Source organism: Triticum urartu, chromosome 3 (assembly GCF_003073215.2).
Source record: "Triticum urartu cultivar G1812 chromosome 3, Tu2.1, whole genome shotgun sequence".
NCBI lineage: Eukaryota > Viridiplantae > Streptophyta > Magnoliopsida > Poales > Poaceae > Triticum > Triticum urartu.
Genome location: NC_053024.1, coordinates 618270331 through 618290390, shown reverse-complemented (window position 1 = coordinate 618290390; position 20060 = coordinate 618270331). Strand labels below are relative to the sequence as shown.

The 20060-nt window shown below is 47.4% G+C and overlaps 1 protein-coding gene across 3 annotated transcripts; it reads left to right on the top strand.

The window, feature by feature from the left end:
• Window positions 1-717: 717 nt before the first annotated feature.
• LOC125545388 lies at window positions 718-19817 on the top strand. 3 transcript variants are annotated; one of them, XM_048709309.1, is made up of 12 exons: window positions 718-1030; window positions 1108-1348; window positions 9880-10027; window positions 10184-10288; window positions 10421-10578; window positions 10958-11120; window positions 15713-15849; window positions 16303-16990; window positions 17251-17363; window positions 18051-18306; window positions 18413-18738; window positions 19247-19817. In XM_048709309.1, the coding sequence occupies exons 1-11, from the start codon at window positions 895-897 to the stop codon at window positions 18731-18733; spliced, it is 2466 nt and encodes an 821-aa protein (XP_048565266.1). In that variant the 5' UTR covers window positions 718-894; the 3' UTR covers window positions 18734-18738; window positions 19247-19817. The 3 variants fall into 3 exon arrangements, with proteins under 3 accessions (XP_048565266.1, XP_048565265.1, XP_048565264.1); XM_048709308.1 differs by having other exon boundaries at window positions 19240-19817; XM_048709307.1 differs by lacking the exon at window positions 19247-19817 and having other exon boundaries at window positions 18413-18928.
• The last annotated feature ends 243 nt before the right edge of the window (window positions 19818-20060 follow it).

The window sequence follows — 20060 nt, the reverse complement described above, 5'->3', positions numbered from 1 at the left end:
GCGCTATGTGATGGTAACATAATATGTTACTCCAAACACCTCTCTCCTCATTAACTAGGTGCCACATAAGTAAACTTGTCTCGGGATGTGCTATGTTACTAGCTAAGTTACTCCCACTATGACTAGTCTGAGTCAGCGCTGCGGATAACCCATTGGCCCTGTTTGGATCCATGGGTTAGAGTTAGTTTGGGTTAGTTTGGACTTAACTAACCCAAAAGTATCCAAACAGGAGGGTTAGTTTGGGTTAGATGCATCTAACCCACCCAAAAAAACTAACCCACTCAAGAGGTGTTTATTTGGGTTAGTTCTTCTCGGGACCACTAAAAAACACATTTTTCTCTCGCTCTTCCCGTAGCAGATCCCTCTTCACTTCCTCGAATCTTCTCGTCCTCTCCCTCCCTTCCTCTCGCACCTTCCATGAAGGCGCCTCGCCGTATCCGTGCTCCATCTAACCCAGCCATCCAAACACCACTTTTTTTGAAGGGATCCAAACACCACTTTGGTTAAAGTTAGTTCAGAGTTAGTTGAGATTTAAAATCTAACTCTAACCTCTATAACTCGAACCTCTCTTACCGAGTTAGAGTATTCAAACAGGGCCATTGTCGCCCGAACCAAACCCCACCCAGCAGGCGGCCGGCCGTCTGCCCAGTTCCCACCTCGTGGGTGGGGCCCACGCACCACACGGCCGGCCATTTCTTCCCGGTCTCTCTCCTGCTAGAAGCGTCGTCTTCGTCGCGCTCCGCTCCGCTCCACTACTCCCCCCAAACTGGTGCCGCCTGCATCGAAGAGAAAACGTAAACAACCCAGACACGGCCCTCTCCAATGGAATCCACGGAGGGTCCACGACGCCCCGCTCCCCGCCACTAGCCCACTGACCCCACCACCACCGCCGCCATGCTCCAGCTCCAGCTCCAGCCCCCTCGCTTCCTGCCGCTCCCTCGCTCCCGCCTCCCCGGCCGCCGCCGCCGCCGCGCGCCCCCGCCTGCCCTCGCCGTCCGCTCCCAGTGGAAGCTCCCCGACGTCGACACCGGTGAGCGCCCTCCCCGAGGCCCCCGATAGGTCGTGCCCCGTGCTCCCTCTGATCGCTGCGGGCTTGCTGTTTCGCAGATGCGGTGCAGGAGCGGGTGCGTTCGTGGCTCTCCCGGGCGCGGGGCGCGGTGGTGGACGTCACGCAGGCGGCGCGGGAGCGGGGGAAGCGCAAGGAGGAGGCCGATGGGAGGAAGAAGCAGCGGAAGGAGGAGGTGGAGGAGGAGCCGCTCGTCGCGGTGCCGGAGATCACCCTGGAGCGGCGGGTCGGCCGCGGCTGGCTCTCCGTGGACGCCATTGTCGCCATCGAGCAGTTTGCTAGGTGTGTCAAGCGACCTTGCACTTGCTCTGCCCTTCTTGTTAATCTGTCGTAGATGTAGAATAAATGTCCAGATTCATTCAGTTAAGAAAATGACTACCAGTTCGTCTCTTGACTATCATAATGTTAATAAACGATTAAAGCCACAAACTGCGTTTCTCTTGGACTCAGTTGACAGGACGCTCGCTTGGTGATATCGATATCAGGATTACTCTGAACCATGTGCTATAATAGATAGGATCATCTTAGGTAGTGGGTAGAACCATCTGGAATTGTTGTGTAGATGTTGCAAGAATATTAAGCCTTCTCTGGGACTTGGGTTTTTTTGTCTTCTAATTCCCATGAAGTTGCTGTGTTCCAAGCAGGCTTTCAGTGGATAAATTCAATATTACAAAATAGAAACCCTTTAACCAAGTTTGGTCTTGCATTGCTGCAGCAAATAAGGAACGCGAATTTTCTGGAGTACAATGGGATGAAACACACATAGCATAGGAAGCAGAAATTTCTCTGACCAAATCGATGTAAACGAAGTAACTAACCAAACCAGTAGAGAGAATAACTGGAAGACGTTTGCTTCCCTTGTTTAATTTTGCATATGATGTCTTGGGAATCTCAGCCACCCCATCAAATTCCTCTCCCAGGTCTGTGACTAAGTAACAATAAATTGGGGATCCTTAATGGATTGATTCCAATGCAAATCAACCAAATTATATAAGAAAGGAAGGATCGGTAAATTGATCAAACTAATGGTCAGTGATGACTATGATGACAAATTAAGAATGTGGATCAAAACTTGGTCTCGTCCAGCCCACTATGGAAGAGGTTGTGAGCGATCTTGTCTCTGGCCTTGCTGGCGCTCTCAGAATGCACAAGGTTCTTTGGCACTGTCTCGTCGTCAATGATGTCACACGGTAGCTCTGGGCCCATCTCTTCCCCTTTCACCTCACATATATTGTGCAGCACACAACATGCGCCGATCGGGAGATCCGAGATCTTCATATGTGCGTGCTTTTGCAGGCACGCCCATCGTTCCTTCAGTCATGCAAAGGCATCTATGGACACGTGCCGTAGCTTCGCGACCTTCTTGTTGAACGCGTGTTGTTCCCTTGTCAGGTTTTGGTGTGTGTATGGGACGAGAAGCCAGTCCATCAGTGGGTAGCCAGAGCCGCCGACCACCCATGAGCCAATCATCATGCCATTGCAGCCATGCTGCTGCAGAAGTGAATTGCTGAGGACCTCATCATCATTCATGCTTCCAGGCCAACCGATGCATACATCACTGAAAATGCCATTATGGTCGACGACCCCCTGGAGGGTGGTGGAGTAGGAGGGCTTCTTGTTGCGCTTTGCGTGACTAGGGTTGTAGTACTTGCTGGCCCAAGGGTTGTAGTACTTGCTGGCCCACATTTGCGGTTCGATGATTGGGATGTGGGTTGTATAGATGACACCAACGACGTCTGACATGCTGGAGATGGCCTTAAAGCTGCCCTTGAAGATGGCGGCCTGGTCAGGCCACCGAAGAAAGCGGGGCATGAGCCTTTGGCGGATGGCGGTGCAGACCTCAAGCACGATCTTGTGGCATGTAGAAAGGCCAATACCAAAGCGGCCAGAGATGATGCAGAGGGGCTCACCGGTGGCGAGGCGCAAGATGCAGACGACAACACGTTGGCGCACAGGGATGGAGGGGCGGAGCGAGGTATCCTCCTTGGCGATGGCGGAGCCCAGTGCATCACATATCATGTCAAAAGTGTCCCATTCCATCCGGAAATGGCTGCAGAATTTGGCCTCTGGGTAGCCAGGGCTGCTGCACTGCTTCCACCACATGCCTGACCGGTCCTTTGGCCACAGCTTCTGTTGTTGATGAGGTGAGATGTCAATGCCCCCAGCTCCAGCACACTGGCGAACAGTCTGCTTGGACGACCCACTACACCTGCTCCCATCCACTTGAGTTAGTTGAGACTCAGCCTCATCCTCGTCACCATTCATGAGATATAGATCATGGATTGCAACGTCGGTTTGTTGGCGATGGACCCCTTCTTGTTCGTGTCATTGCAGTCACCACCACCTCCATCACCTACCATGGGTTCATCGCCTGTACCGTATCTCTTTCCGCGCTTGGGCATCGTAAACGTGCTTGGAGAGGGAGGAGGAGGAATGTTTTGGATGGATGAGAAAGGTGTTGTCTTATATTTCATTTACTAGTGGAGAAGGTGGGTGTGAGCTCACCAAGTCACTAGAGCATAAAAAAGAAGTAAAACATTGGTGTGAAAAGTTAATTGGTTCTAGGTGTTGCACTTTCCTTCTTGTTTCGGATGAGAAAACGTGACAAAGAAGAGAATGTATGGGTGTAAACGCTAGAGCTGGAATCCGGAGAGAGTAGCAATGAAGTCAATGAGACCGTTTTGTCCTCATTGTGGTGGTTTTTTTGGGGGGGGGGGGGGGGGGGGGCAAATGATTACCAAATTCTGATGGCCGCATGCACGTGTATCTCTGGCTATGAGTTTCTTTTACCTTTTGGTAATACTTTACAATGTTTCCTGTGTTGACATGCTAATTCATACTGTGCTAATTATTTGCCAACTAGACTCCTACTTCCTTACAAATGTAAAATGCTATTTTGCGTTCGCCTGCATGGAGTGTTTCTGTGAACGCTAGGATCCTGACACATGGAAGGGGACCTATCTGTTAGAGTTATAATATAAGTCATGTACCCCTTTGTGTTTATCCCGTTGTATAAGGGGTTTCCTGCATATGTTCCACACCTGTACATGTATATATATCTGCCTATGGCCTCATGGGAATACAAGTTGCATATTTCCTAACATGGTATTAGAGCCTTAGGGTTTTTTTACGCACGCGCAACTCGTGCTCTCGACCCAATCTCTTCTCCGAGCGGTCGTCCTTCTCCGAGCGGCGTTGCTGTCCGGCGTCTTCACCAACCGCAGGCTCACCCTGCTCCGGCGCTGCTCTCTCTCGTGCCCCTGCCCCCCTCCTCATCGAGCGCCCAGGCTGGCTGCCTCCGCCCTCGAGTTCGTCCGCCAGGCCTCTGCTCGATCTGGCTGGCTCGTCCGCTGGTCAATCCCATCCGAGCGTCCCTGCTGCTGCTTGTTCACGATTCAGGCTGCTACTGCTGCTCGTTTCCAATTCACCACCAAGGAGAGCCGCACGAGCGTCCCTGCTGCTGCTGTTTGTTCACGATCCAGGCTGCTGCTACTGCTCATTTCCAGTTCACGATCGGGGTTCTGCCCGCACGAGCCGCTCACCCTCCAGATCAGGCCTCGACCTCTCGCCCCGGACTACTGCTGCGGTTCTAGTCCGGACCCTCCGCTGGTTGCCTCCTGTTGAAAAAAAATGTCTGCTGCATCGGGCTATGTTGCTGTCCCTCGCTGTCCGGTGATCTTTGATGGTACTAACTACACCGAATTCACTGGCTTCATGCGCATTCACATGCGTGGCATCCGTCTCTGGGGTGTTCTTTCTGGCGAGGTCTGCTGTCCGCCACGTCCAGTTCCTCCGGTGGCCCCTACTCCGCCGACTCCACCGGTTCTTCCTACGGATGCTAATCAGGCCGCCAAGGATGCGGCTAAGCTTGCTGATGAGGCTGCTGCTCGTACTTATGATGAGAGGGTTTTGGCTTATGAGGAGGCTCTTCAGACGTATCATGGTGCTTTGTCTGTTTACACCCGGCTTGATGATGATGCTCGTGCTGCAGCTGTTCTCACTGCTAGTGTTCTGCCTCAGTTTGCTTCTGAGTTTCTGGGTCTTCCTACTGTCTTTGAGATGTGGACCCGTCTTCGTCAACGCTATCAGCCCTCTGGTGATGCCTTATACCTTTCTGTGGTCCGTCAGGAGCATGCTCTTCAGCAGGGTGACTCTACTGTTGATGACTTCTATGCACAGAGTTTTGCTATCTGGCGCCAGCTTGATTCTCTCCGCAGTGCTGGTTGTCGTACTTGCCCCTGTTGCCAGGCTGTCCAGGCCAATTTGGAGTTTCATCACGTCTACGAGTTCCCGTCTCGGCTCCGTAAGGAGTTTGAGCCCCGGCGTGCTCAGTTGTTTGCTCATGGCCGTATTTCTCTCATGGAGGCGCTTTCTGAGATTCATGCCGAGGAGACTCGCTTACGTGGTGCTGGTTTGCTCGAGGTTCCCTCTGTGCTCGCTACTCGGTCTTCTTCCACGCCACCTGCTGCACCGACCCCTTCTCGCTCGAGTGCTCCGCCGCTCTTGCCCACTCCTTCTGGAGGCTCAGGTTGCCCCCGTCCACATTGTGATTACTGCAACAATGATGGTCATATTGAGTCCCAATGCTACACGAAGAGGAAACACCTGCGCAAGGCACGATCATCCTCTTCAGGGGCTTCGTCATCTACCTCGACAGCTTCAGCCATTGCTTTGACTGAGCAGGATATTCTGAGACTTAAGCGTTTCCTCGCGGCTTTAGGTTCTTCCTCGACGGGTACTGCTGGTTCTGTGACTGATGCTTCCCGCACTGAGCAACCGCCCTCTACACAGTCAGGTACATCCCCATGGGTTCTGGACTCTGGAGCTTCTTTTCATATGTCTTCTCATTCTTCCACTTTGTCCTCTCTTCAATTGCTGGATTCTCCTGTTCATGTCTTCACTGCTGATGGTACTCCACTTTCTGTTGCTAGTAGGGGCAATCTTACCACTCCTTATTCTGTTCATGATGTTGCTCATGTTCCTCGACTTACCATGAATCTGTTTTCTGCTGGTCAACTTACCGATTCTGGTTGTCGCGTCATCCTTGACGTTGACTCTTGTTCTGTCCAGGACCGTCGCATGCACACTCTGGTTGGGGCTGGCCCTCGCCGCCGTGATTCTCAGGGTCTTTGGGAGTTGGACTGGCTTCATGTTCCTTCCGCTGCCACAACCATCGCCAGTTCCTCCGCTTCAGTCGCCTCCGTTACTGGTTCCTTCAAGCAGTGGCATCATCGACTTGGTCATCTGTGTGGTTCTCGGTTGTCGTCTTTAGTTCGTCGAGGTCTTCTGGGGTCTGTCTCAGGAGATGTCTCTTTAGAGTGTCAGGGTTGTCGTCTTGGCAAGCAGATTCAGTTACCATATTCACATAGTGAGTCAGTGTCTAAGTGTCCTTTCGATTTAGTCCATTCTGATGTATGGGGTCCGGCTCCTTTCGCTTCGAAAGGTGGTCATAAATACTATATTATTTTCATAGATGATTTCTCTCGTTACACATGGCTTTATTTCATGACTTCTCGTAGTGAGGTGTTGTCTATTTATAAGCGTTTTGCTGCCATGGTTCATACTCAGTTCTCTTCACCCATTTGTGTTTTTCGTGCTGACTCCGCTGGCGAGTATATCTCTAAGATGTTGTGTGGTGTTCTTGCTGAGCAAGGAACTCTCTCTCAATTCTCTTGTCCTGGTGCTCATGCTCAGAATGGTGTGGCTGAGCGAAAGCATCGACATCTTCTTGAGATGGCTCGTGCATTGATGATTGCTGCCTCTCTCCCGCCTCATTTTTGGGCTGAGGCCGTCTCCACCTCCACCTATCTTATCAATATACAGCCTTCCGCTGCTCTACAGGGTGGTGTTCCTTTCGAGCGTCTTTTTGATCGTTCTCCCGATTATTTGATGCTTCGCTTGTTTGGTTGTGTTTGTTATGTTCTTCTTGCCCCTCGCGAACGCACCAAACTGACCGCTCAGTCTGTTGAGTGTGTCTTCTTAGGCTACAGTGATGAGCATAAGGGCTATCGTTGTTGGGATCCTATCGGTCGTCGGATGCGTATCTCTCGAGATGTGACTTTTGATGAGTCTCGTCCCTTCTACCCACGCCCATCTTCCTTGATTTTTTCAGTGGAGGATATCTCTTTCCTCACTTTTCCTGACTCACCTATCACCCCTGTCGCGCCTGTGCCTATTCGTTCCACTCCCTCTGCTTCTCCACCTCTAGTCGATTTGCAGCCACCATCTTCTCCGGTCTCCTCGCCTAGCATGTCACCGGATTATACACCTTCATCTCCGGTGACTTCTTCGTCGCCACCCCTCGATTCTACCTTGGCTATTCCTCCTTCTATTGTTCCATCTTTTCCTCAGCATTACACTCGTCGTTCACGACCTGTGGATGCCTTATTGGATGAGTCGTCATCTTCCTCTCGGCCTACTTATGGCTTGCGTTCTCGTCCTCGTCCGCCTGTTGATCGTTTTGGATTTCCCACCGCTGGTGCTGCTGTTCTTGAGCCGACTTCTTATCGTCAGGCTGTTGTTCATCCTGAATGGCAGTTTGCGATGGCAGAGGAGATTGCTGCTCTTGAACGCACTGGTACCTGGGATCTTGTTTCTCTTCCTCCCGGAGTCCGTCCCATCACTTGTAAGTGGGTCTACAAGGTTAAGACTCGCTCCGATGGTTCTCTTGAGCGCCACAAAGCTCGTCTTGTGGCTCGTGGTTTTCAGCAGGAGCATGGTCGTGATTATGACGAGACTTTTGCTCCTGTGGCCCATATGACCACTGTTCGTACACTTCTTGCCGTTGCCTCTGCACGCCACTGGTCTATATCTCAACTTGATGTTAAGAATGCTTTTCTTAATGGTGAGCTGCGTGAGGAGGTGTACATGCAGCCACCACCTGGGTATTCTGTTCCTGATGGCATGGTATGTCGTCTTCGTCGCTCTCTCTATGGCCTTAAGCAAGGCCCCCGCGCCTGGTTTGAGCGTTTTGCCTCTGTGGTCACTACTGCTGGTTTTTCAGCCAGTGCTCATGATCCAGCATTGTTTATTCACCTTTCTCCTCGTGGTCGGACTCTTCTTCTTCTCTATGTTGATGACATGATCATCACGGGGGATGACCCCGAGTATATTGCCTTTGTAAAGGCACGTCTTAGTGAGCAGTTTCTTATGTCTGATCTTGGACCTCTTCGCTACTTTCTTGGGATTGAAGTCTCTTCTACCTCTGATGGCTTTTTTATATCCCAGGAAAAGTATATCCAGGATCTTCTTGCTCGTGCTGCTCTTACTGACGAGCGCACTGTTGAGACTCCTATGGAGCTCAGTGTTCACCTCCGTGCTACTGATGGTGATCCTCTCCCTGACCCGACGCGTTATCGTCATCTCGTTGGCAGTCTTGTCTATCTAGCTGTCACTCGTCCGGACATCTCTTATCCGGTTCATATTCTGAGTCAGTTTGTCTCTGCTCCCACATCGGTTCACAATAGTCATCTCCTTCGTGTTCTCCGATATCTTCGGGGCACGATCTCCCACCGTCTATTCTTTCCTAGCTCCAGTTCTTTACAGCTTCAGGCCTATTCGGATGCTACGTGGGCTAGTGATCCTTCCGGTCGCCGTTCACTTTCTGCTTACTGTGTTTTTCTTGGCGGTTCTCTCATTGCCTGGAAGACGAAGAAACAGATTGCAGTTTCCCGTTCGAGTGCTGAGGCTGAGTTGCGAGCCATGGCTCTTTTGACGGCAGAGGTGACTTGGTTACGGTGGTTACTTTAGGATTTTGGTGTTTCTGTCACTACACCGACTCTGCTCCTATCTGACAGTACAGGTGCTATTAGCATTGCGCGCGATCCTGTGAAGCATGAGCTCACCAAGCATATTGGTGTTGATGCTTTCTATGTGCGCGCTGGTGTGCAGGATCAGGTTATTGCTCTTCAGTATGTGCCTTCCGAGTTACAGTTGGCAGATTTCCTGACGAAGGCCCAAACTAGAGCACAACATGGCTTTTATCTCTCCAAACTCAGTGTTGTTCATCCACCATGAGTTTGAGGGGGGGTGTTAGAGTTATAATATAAGTCATGTACCCCTTTGTGTTTATCCCGTTGTATAAGGGGTTTCCTGCATATGTTCCACACCTGTACATGTATATATATCTGCCTATGGCCTCATGGGAATACAAGTTGCATATTTCCTAACACTATCCACCTAACCAACATGTGGGGCTGTTCGCTTGGTGTAGCTTCGAAGCAATATTCTAGTGTCACACAACTGAACTGACAAGCATAGCCCACATGGCAGCCACACAACTGTGAACAGGGACCAGTGCAACTTCATAACAGGGAGTCCGGGACATTCATCGTTATACCTGGACAGGTGGGCTATGCCTGTTAGGTCTTTAGTATCCTTAAAAGTTTCTAGCAGTTTGAAAGTTACTGGATCCCTTGAAATCGGTGTGGTCTAACTCGGTAGGTACTCTCTAGTGTTATGCTGGGCTAGAATCAGTTGGTAGATTGCGATAGACACCTGCAATATTTTCTTATTGAACCTGTACTGGGAGCATGGATTATCTTCTCCTTGGCTTTTATGCTAGCGCAACTTCCATCATAGAGATGCAATTTAGAGATAAAACTTGGGTTCAGGTGTTGTTTCTGGATAGTGGTCTCGTGTTTCATGTAGGATACTGATTAGCTAATGAGAAATGGACATAAATAGTTTGAAAGTTCAGTTGAGCCATTTTAAATAGTGTACGACAAAAGTGAGGAGTTTACAGGAGTTCCTGGATGTCCTGGTAATTTGCTATCTCAGTTTACATTCACGCTTCTCATGAGGCTTTTTGTTAGGTTGAATGGGTTGACTGGGAGGCAGGTGCAGAGGATCTTCAAAGCGCTTGCTCATGAACATGTCCACAATGATGCTCGAAGTCTAGTTGAATATTGCTGCTTCCGGTACTTGTCAAGAGATAACTCGGATTTTCATCCAAGTCTGAGGGTAAATTAGTTGCTAATTCAGCATCAATGTGTATTGAAGTGTAAAATAATGCTCCACTTGTTTGGCAGGAGCACAAAACATTACTGCAGGCTTGCTGCATTTGTTTTGTTTAGCTAGTTCTACTTTGGCTAATACTTCTACTTTAAATGTCTGCAGGAGCTTGCATTTCAAAGGCTTATCTTTGTGACTATGCTTGCATGGAATGATCCATACGATGAAGACAATGATCCACACTCTTCATTAGATAACTACTCTATACTGGTGAGTTTTGATTCTACTGTATTCTCAAAATTGTTTCGTTGTGAACGGGACCCCTATTTTTTAACCGGATACGATTTTATTTCATGCACCACCGTGGCAAGTTTTCTGAGTTTGATATTTTTGATATGGTAGGGAAGACTTGTTGAAGAAGATGCCTTTGTCCGAATTGCTCCTGCTGTGGCAGGTGTTGCTGATGCTTCAACAGCTCATCATCTCTTTAGGGCCCTTGTTGGCGCTGAAAAGGGACTGTCATTGGATCTTTGGACAACATACCTTGGTGAACTTTTGAAGTAAGACTGCCTCTGTGGACAACAAACATGTAGCAGATTTGAACTGAGTATATATCTCTGCTTAAGTCTCAAGTTGCAGGAAGTGTATTTTTAACGTTACTTTAGGCTTCTAGTGTGCTATACCTCTTTCATTTGATCTATACTACAGATATTTGTTCAACCGCATGATTGGTAGGCGTTGATGACTAGTATTCTAGAAATATCAGTCTTGCTTAAATTTTGTAAGACATGGGCCCATATCATGAGCTTTTGTTCGCCAATTTGAACTGCTAATATAGTTCACGATTTCATATCTCTGTCATATGGTCATGCTGAGTATGCATTAAATATTTGGATGCTCTGTGTTAATTAATATGTGTTACAATGTGCATTGTACAAGGGTTCATCATGGGAGGCAAACACATAAGATTGGAGATAATTTTCTGTCTGATGAGCAAGTTCTGTGCATAGGCTCTAGTAGAAAGAGGCCTGTTCTAAAATGGGAGCAGAATACTGCATGGCCCGGACACTTAACCTTGACCAACAAGGCACTCTATTTTGAGGTATGGATTCCTACTCAAAATGTTCGGTACTTGTTTGGAGAAAGAAAACTATATCTAAAAGACATACATACTTATTGTTGCTATCCTAATACATGGCAAGCATTTTCATGATTTAAAGGTTATACTATAAAAAATAGTAGGGCATGCTATTTGTTAGTATTTCTGCAGTAATGTTTGAACTTCGAGCTTTTTTCTAAAGTGAGACCATGCAGGATAGCTGCATGTATATATATTAGACAAGTTTTAGAAGACAGCAGTATGACAGACCAAGCGATCATAAACAAAATGATCTCACCTGCTGAAAGGCCCCTGCATTGTTCATATCCATGAACATAAATAAATTGTTCATAAGTAGAATTTCAACCCCCCCCCCCCCCCTCCCACACACACACAACAACAACAACAAGAACAAAGCCTGTAGTCCCCAAAAAGTTTGGGTAGGCTAGAGGTCAAACCCATAAGATCTCGTGACCAACTCATGGCTCTGGCACATGGATAGCAAGCTTCCACGCAACCCTGTCCATAGCTAGTTCTTTGGTGATACTCCAATCCTTTAGGTCTCTCTTAACGGACTCCTCCCATGTCAAATTCGGTCTACCCCGACCTCTCTTGACATTATCCGCACGCTTTAGCCGTCCGCTATGCACTGGAGCTCCTGGAGGCCTGCGCTGAGTATGCCCAAACCATCTCAGACGATGTTGGAGAAGCTTCTCTTCAATTGGTGCTACCCCAACTCTTATCTCGTACTCCCTCCGTTTCTAAATATTTGTCTTTTCAGAGGTTTCAAATGGTGACTACATACGGAGCAAAATGAGTGAATCTACACTCTAAAATATGTCTATATACATCCGTATGTGGTGACCATTTGAAATCTCTAGGAAGACAAATATTTAGGAACGGAGGGAGTATATCATCATTCCGGACTCGATCCTTCCTTGTGTGGCCACACATCCATCCCAACATACGCATCTCCGCCACACCTAACTGTTGAACATGTCGCCTTTTAGTCGGCCGACACTCAGTGCCATACAACATTGCGGGTCGAACCGCCGTCCTGTAGAACTTGCCTTTCAGCTTTTGTGGCACTCTCTTGTCACAGAGAATGCCAGAAGCTTGGCGCCCTCGAATGCACGGATACTTCAGCCGACCAGCGTATCAGTATCGGACACCGTATCCGATACCGATACTCCTCCGATACATATCCCTGGAGTATCCGAGAATAAATGATTTAAAACAATTGCGATACTCGAAGGATACTTTGCCAGTACGTTTTGGATACTTTGCCAGCCCAGGTAAGAGCCCACTCAGCCCAGTTAAGAGGCAACCAACAACCCTAGTGCCTGGATGCCCCCCATCCTTTCCCTCACAGCGTCTTTCCTCCCTCCCGTGCTCACACCAGGCGGCGGCTGTGTCGCCAGCGGCAGCTCACCCAGGTCCCAGGGCCAGCGGCGGTGGCAGCTAGCCGGTGACAAGCTGCTCCTCATCACCAACGTCCCCTCTCATGCAGCAGCCATCCTCCTCACCAACGTCCCCTCACGCAGTCGCCATGTATGTACAATTCTCTTCATTTCTCCTGCCCAGCCAAGCTCATCTCTTCTTTCTTCTTTGATCTCTGAAGATCTCTTATTCTCATCACCCCAGATTGCTTTGAGTAGCTACAACGTATCCGTATTGGCACTTTTTTGAAATGACGAATTTACGTATCCGTATTGGCCCGATACTGATACCCGTATCCGTATCGGTGCATTCGAGTATGGCGCCACTTCATCCATCCGGCTTTGATTCGATGGTTTACATCTTTATCAATACCCCCATCCTCCTGCAGCATTGATCCCAAATATTGAAAGGTGTCCTTTTGAGGCACCACCTGCCCATCAAGGCTAACCTCCTCCTCACACCTAGTAGTACTGAAACCGCACATCATGTACTCGGTTTTAGTTCTACTAAGCCTAAACCCTTCCGATTCCAAGGTTTGTCTCCATAACTCTTAACTTCCTATTTACCCCCGTTCGACTATCGTCAACTAGCACCACATCATCCGCAAAGAGCATACACCATGGGATATCTCCTTTTATATCCCTTGTGACCTCATCCATCACCAAGGCAAAAAGCAAGGGCTCAAAGCTGACCCCTGATGCAGTCCTATCTTAATCGGGAAGTCATCAGTGTCGACATCACTTGTTCGAACACTTGTCACAACATTACCGTACATGTCCTTGATGAGGGTAATGTACTTTGCTGGGACTTTGTGTTTCTACAAGGCCCACCACATGACATTCTGCGGTATCTTATCATAGGCCTTCTCCAGGTCAATGAACACTATGCAAGTCCTTCTTTTGCTCCCTGTATCTCTCCATAAGTTGTCGTACCAAGAAAATGGCTTTCCATGGTCGACCTCCCAGGCATGAAACCAAACTGATTTTGGTCACGCTTGTCATTCTTAAGCGGTGCTCAATGACTCTCCCATAGCTTCATTGTATGGCTCATCAGCTTAATTCCACGGTAATTAGTGCAACTGAACGTCCCCCTTGTTCTTGAAGATTGGTACTAATATACTCCGTCTCCATTCTTCTTGTATCTTGTTTGCCCGAAAAATGAGGTTGAAAAGCTTGGTTAGCCATACTATCGCTATGTCCCCGAGGCCTTTCCACACCCCAATGGGGATACAATCAGGGCCCATCGCCTTGCCTCCTTTCATCCTTTTTAAAGCCTCCTTGACCTCAGACTCCTGGATTCACCGCACAAAACGTGTGCTGGTCTCATCAAAGGAGTCGTCCAATTCAATGGTAGAACTCTCATTCTCCCCATTGAACAATTTGTTGAAGTACTCCCGCCATCTATGCTTAATCTCCTCGTCCTTCACAAGGAGTTGGTCTGCTCCGTCCTTGATGCATTTGACTTGGCCAATATCCCTCGTCTTCCTCTCTCGGATCTTGGCCATCTTATAGATGTCCCTTTCGCCTTCCTTCGTGCCTAACCGTTGGTAGAGGTCCTCATACGCCCGGCCCCTTGCTTCACTGTCAGCTTGCTTTGCGGCCTTCTTCGCCATCTTATACTTTATGTTTTCTGCACTCCTATCTAGGTGTAGGCGTCTGAAACAATCTTTCTTCTCTTTAATCGCCTTCTGGACATCATCATTCCACCACTAGATATCCTTATCCTCGCTTCTCTCTCCCGTGGACACTCCAAACTCCTCCGAGGCCACCTTATGATCTTCATCCACACATTGTTTGCATCCCCTCCTTCCTCCCAAGGTCCCTCCTTAATGACCCTCCTTGAACGCTTGAGCTACCTCCCCCTTGACCTTCCACCACTTCGTTCTAGCGACTTTGGCACGCTTATCCCGCTGGACACGAATCTGAAAGCGGAAGTCAGCAACCACCAGCTTATGCTAAGGTATTACACTCTCTCTAGGTATCACCTTACAATCTAGGCATGCATGCCTATCTTCTCTTCTCGAGAGGATGAAATCAATTTGGCTAGAGTGTCGTAGGCTAGAGCAAAGCTTAAGACATCTTCTCCTCCTTGATTCCTGATGCCATAGCCAAAGCCCCCATATGCATCGCTTCAAAACCTATGTTATGTACCCACGTGGCCATTGAGGTCTCCTCCTATGAAGAGCTTCTCGCCAATCGGTACACTCCTAACAATGTCTTCCAGGCCTTCCCAGAACTCCCTCTTGGTGTTCTCACTGTGGCCTACTTGCGGGGCATACGCTGATAACATTGAGAACTAAGTCCCCAAATACCAGCTTGACCAGGATAATCCGGTCCTCACGTCTCTTGACGTCTACCACTCCATACTTGAGGCTCTTGTTGATCAAGAATTCAAGATGCCTACGCCATTTCTGTTTGCAGTCATCCCCGTGTACCACAGCTTGACGCCGGTATCCTCCACCTCCTTCGCCTTCTGTCCCCTCCATTTGGTTTCTTGGACGCAAAGGATATCAACACCCCTCCTCACCACTGCATCAACTAGCTGCAGAAGCTTCCCTGTCAGAGACCCTACGTTCCAGCTACCTAAGCGAATTCTCCTAGGCTCGGCTAGCTTCCTTACCCTTCGCACTCGTCCAGTCAAATGCGAAGACCCTTGCTCATTTTCCACTACATCCGGGCGCCGATGTAGCGCGCCACTAAGGATGTGACGACCCTATCCTCGCTCACTTGCCACCGTATCCAGATCAAGATACGGCGCGCCACCAAGGGGGTGACGGCCCGGCCCTTGCCCATTTGACACCACACCCGGGTTCCGATGTGGTGCGTCGCTGAGAGGGTTACGCCCCAACGAAAATCTTTTGGGTTTCATCTCCATAAGAGTGGTTGAGTTTTTACGTTGGCTCGCCAAGCCTATCACAACTGTCCTCCTTTACCCGGGCTTGGGACCAGCTATGTTGAGACGACATAGGCGGAGTTTCAAAACACACACAGAATATAATTCATATATAAGAAGAAGAAGAAAGGCAAAGTTTTTTCAGTCATGGCATTCATGTTTCTTTGTCCTGCGTAACAAATCTACTGAATGCCATTTTGAAACTTCACAAACTATGATTGACCTTTGGCCTGACGACTTCACTTTTGCATTGATATTGGCAGGCCATTGGACTGGCAGGTATGAAGAAACCATTGAGGCTTGACCTTACAGATCATAATTCAAAGATTGAAAAAGCAAAGGTTGGACCATTTGGGTCCAGGTTATTTGACTCTGCTGTATCTGTTTCATCTGGTTCAGTGTAAGTATGACCAATAATTCCCTAGGATGTCCATTTCCTGTGTGCACATGTTTTTTCACTGCTATCTGCAATTTGATAGGAGAACACCCAGGTCGTTGATTACTGCCAGGTTGTTTGGGTGCAAGCATAACAACAGTACATAATATTAGCTATTTAACCTGCCTGACCATTCCTAGTGTTCATAAGTTGTAAAGTGTGTATGTATGGCAAACATGTTACATGTAATTCGTTAATCCAGTGAGAAGCACCACATTACTCGGGAGGTCCTATTACTAGTTTCCATGACTCAATGCATTATTTGTTAGCATCTTAAGCACTTCACTTGCATCTATCATATATGGCTTTATGGCTGCACACTTGTACTGTAGACAGAAGCATATCGTCCGTGCTATTTGATCTTAGTCATAAAACACAGCTACAGTGATCTCATGCTAACTCATTAATTGTTTACAGGTCAAATGAGTGGACATTAGAGTTTGTTGATTTTGGTGGAGAGATGAGACGAGATGTATGGCTTGCATTCATCAATGAAATTATTTCTGTTTATAAGTTCATTCGTGAATATGGACCAAGCGATGATGATCCAACCATTCATCATGTATATGGTGCCCACAGAGGCAAGAAAAGAGCTGTTAGTAGTGCAACAAACAGTATTGCAAGGCTTCAGTCTCTGCAATTCATACGTAGATTACACGAGGACCCAGCTAAGTTAGTACAGTTCTCCTACCTATCAGGTGCACCTTTTGGTGATGTTGTTCTTCAGACCCTAGCAGTGAGGTTCTGGGGTGGGTCACTGATTACAAACTCGAAAGTGGCAAATGAAAGATCACTTCAAAGGCATAAACATTCAGAAGGCTCATCTAGTGGTCGCTCACAGGTTTTCGACATAGACGGTAGTGTGTACTTAGGCAAGTGGATGACGTCTCCAAGCTGGGCATCAAGCCATTCAGTCAGTTTTTGGAGAGGCTCTTCAGTCAAGCATGGTGTAATATTAAGTAAATCCTTAGTTGTAGCTGATAAAAATCTTGTAGAGAAGGCGATGGTTATCTGTAAAGAGAAGAGCAAAGTAGTTGACAAGACACATGCTACGATTGTTGCTGCTACGGTTGAAGGTATTCCAAGCAATATTGACCTCTTCAAGGTAAAATGGTTTCTCCAGTCAAGCTACTTACTATGATATATCTAGTAGATATGTTATATGTGATTGCCTAGTACGTAGGTCCAATTCTATGCTTATTTTCAAAATCGGATTCCTTCTTTCCTCAAATATAGTGGACAAATAGCGTGTTAATTTTCATTGAGAAAGCAAGCTCTCTGCATCCTGACCAGCAAATCCATGTCTCAGTATATGTTTATTATCATGGTAAATTATTGTAACACCTCTCTTATTTTCTGGGTCAGGAACTTGTACTTCCCTTCGCAATAATGGCTCAAAAATTCAAGAAACTTCAACGCTGGGAGAATCCCCGTTCAACCATTTGTTTTCTACTGTTAGTTTATACCGTTATTTTCAGGTAAGCCAGTTTGCTCTAATGAGTTGAATTTTGAGTTACTGAGGATTTTGTGTGTGCCTTTGGAAGAGGTCAGGAGAGGTCTGCGGTAGGAGATGATTTTCCTTAGTCAAGCAGTGATCACATTTTACATTTTGTTGTCAGAGCTGGTTTAAATTGTAGTCCTAGGAGATAGGGATGCAAAAGAATGCACACCAAAGCACTTTTATACAGTAAGGTGAATTGCAAAATATTTTACCAGTTTACCGTATTGGCATACTATAGGATGATACCGTGACAAAGTTGCATATCATCTTTGCATAATGGGTTCTACTCCCTCCGTTCCTAAATAACTACCAAAAGGTCATATATTTAGGAACAGAGGGAGTAGAAGGTAATAGATGGTCCTTTCAATATCTTTAAAGAAGAATTTTGTGCTAGTTGGCACATTGTCCTATAGACAATTTTCGAAGTACACCACTGCAGGTGGAACTAGAATTCAGGCAATTGGATATTTAGATTTATATGGTTCAAAATCTAGTCCAAAGAATTAGCATGGCATGCTCACGAGTCATGCCGTACCATTTTCTGGTTCCTTTGCCTGTTTGTTATTTATTTTTCAAACTATATGGATCGTTGACATCCAATATTATATAACTATGCACACATAGGCATTGTTGTAACATCCGAGGCTTTTATTATGATTTGTAGGAACATGCTCTTTTATATATTTCCGTTTACCTTGATGGCTATGGCCCTTTCCATGCTTGCCCTGAAAGGGCTGAGAGAACAAGGCCGGCTGGGTAGATCTTTCGGCAAAGTGACAATAAGGGATCAACCACCTTCCAACACAATCCAGAAGATCGTAGCTCTCAAAGAGGCAATGGCCTCGGTCGAAAATTCTCTGCAGCACCTCAATGTCTCTCTTCTGAAGATGCGCACAATCTTTTTAGCAGGCCAACCTGAGGTACGCTCGAATAAGTTTTATTAGTGCTCAAGTAATATTGACCAAAAGGCAAGTAAAAACCAGCTCGCAGGTATGTTAATATAAGTGTCCATGATCTGCTTGACAGGTTACAACTCAGGTTGCTCTCATTCTTCTAGCATCCTCTGCCGTTCTTCTCGTGGTTCCTTTCAGATACATTCTTGCCGTCTCTACCCTTGATCTCTTCACAAGGGAGCTAGAGTTCCGGAGAGAAATGGTGGCGGCGTTCATAAGCTTTGTGAAGGAACGGTGGGAGTCGATACACGCTGCCCCTGTGATCGTGCTGCCATACGAGGGCGACGATAACAGCAACAAGGCGCTCCCTGCAAAAGCTTCCAGGCAGACTGAATCGAAAGACGTGCAAGACCAACGGAGTGACATCTATGTGAATGGAATCCGCCCTTCATGATACCTGTAAGTGTGGGGAGTTGTGTTGTAATGTACAGTTTTTTTGTACAGTTGTAGAATGTACATAACTGTTGGGATGTCCAATTAGGTATAGCTCACACCGAATGCACGGATTTATTTTGTGCTCTTGTAATATCATCTCTTTAGTTTGGGCTTGCTAGAAGATGGTTTGGATAAGAATTTCATATTTCCTCGAGAGGCTAGGAGTTCGTACACATAGAACATGAGGAAACATAAGAGAAGGCAGCTCTGGTGAGTACCGTGTAGTTTTTTTTTGCGAGGACCGTGTAGGGTTTTGTCTAAATAGTTTTTGGTTTCTATTTTGTAAAACAAAGGTGGGTCACAACAATAAAAACTAAGACTATTGTTGCATGAAATTTCAGCTAGCGGCAAGATTGCATGAAAATTTCTTCTATATACTGTTTGAAGGGGGATTAGATTATTCTTTGCACTTTACTAGGGGTTTGATGCACTGATTTGCCCCATGGTTATCTCAATGATGGGCAGGGAACAGAATAACCGCCGTATAGAACATCGACCTGTGCTAAATCGGGATATCTATGAGAAGTGAACACAAATCGCAATACTCCACATATCAAAATGAAAGGGTTCAGCTGATGGTGAAAAAAAAGGTGCACTGTGTAGGCTGGGATAAAATGTGCACAGCCAAAAGGGAAGATGGCATGGGATTTAGAAACTATGAAGCTTTCAACCAAGCACTCCCTGCAAAGCAAGCTTGGCGTATTCTGCAGGTCCCAGATTCACTTTGTGCAAGAGTCCTACTCCCTCCGTTGGAACGGAGGGAGTACAAGCAAGATACTTCAAAGACGGATCAATATTGAATGCCTCCTGCAAGGCAGGTGGTTCATACACATTCAGAAGCATCTTGTATGGGCGTGATTTGTTAAGGGGGAAGTCTTCGACCACTGGGTCAAGTTTATATGCACGGCACCACTCGGGTGTTCGACCTGCTTTCCCCAGAAGATGATGCTAGCGACATTAAACAGATCCCTGTTGGCGGTAATGGCGTTGATGACTACTTGGCTTGGAATTATACCAAGGATGGCGTGTTTACAGTCCGTTCAGCATGTCATCTCCTTATGAGCATGAAAAGGGCGAGGACCGGACGGCCGAAATCCTCGTTAAATGTTAACTCGCATAGGAGCTGGCTCGCTCTATGGGGCACTCATGTTCCCAACAAAGTTGAAGTGCATTCCTCCTAGAGAATAATACGCAACGGCCTAGCGGTGGGTGCGGAGCTGCATATATACTGTACTAGGAGAATCAAACCAGGTATTTTCCACACGGCATGGGGAAGAGAGGAAACT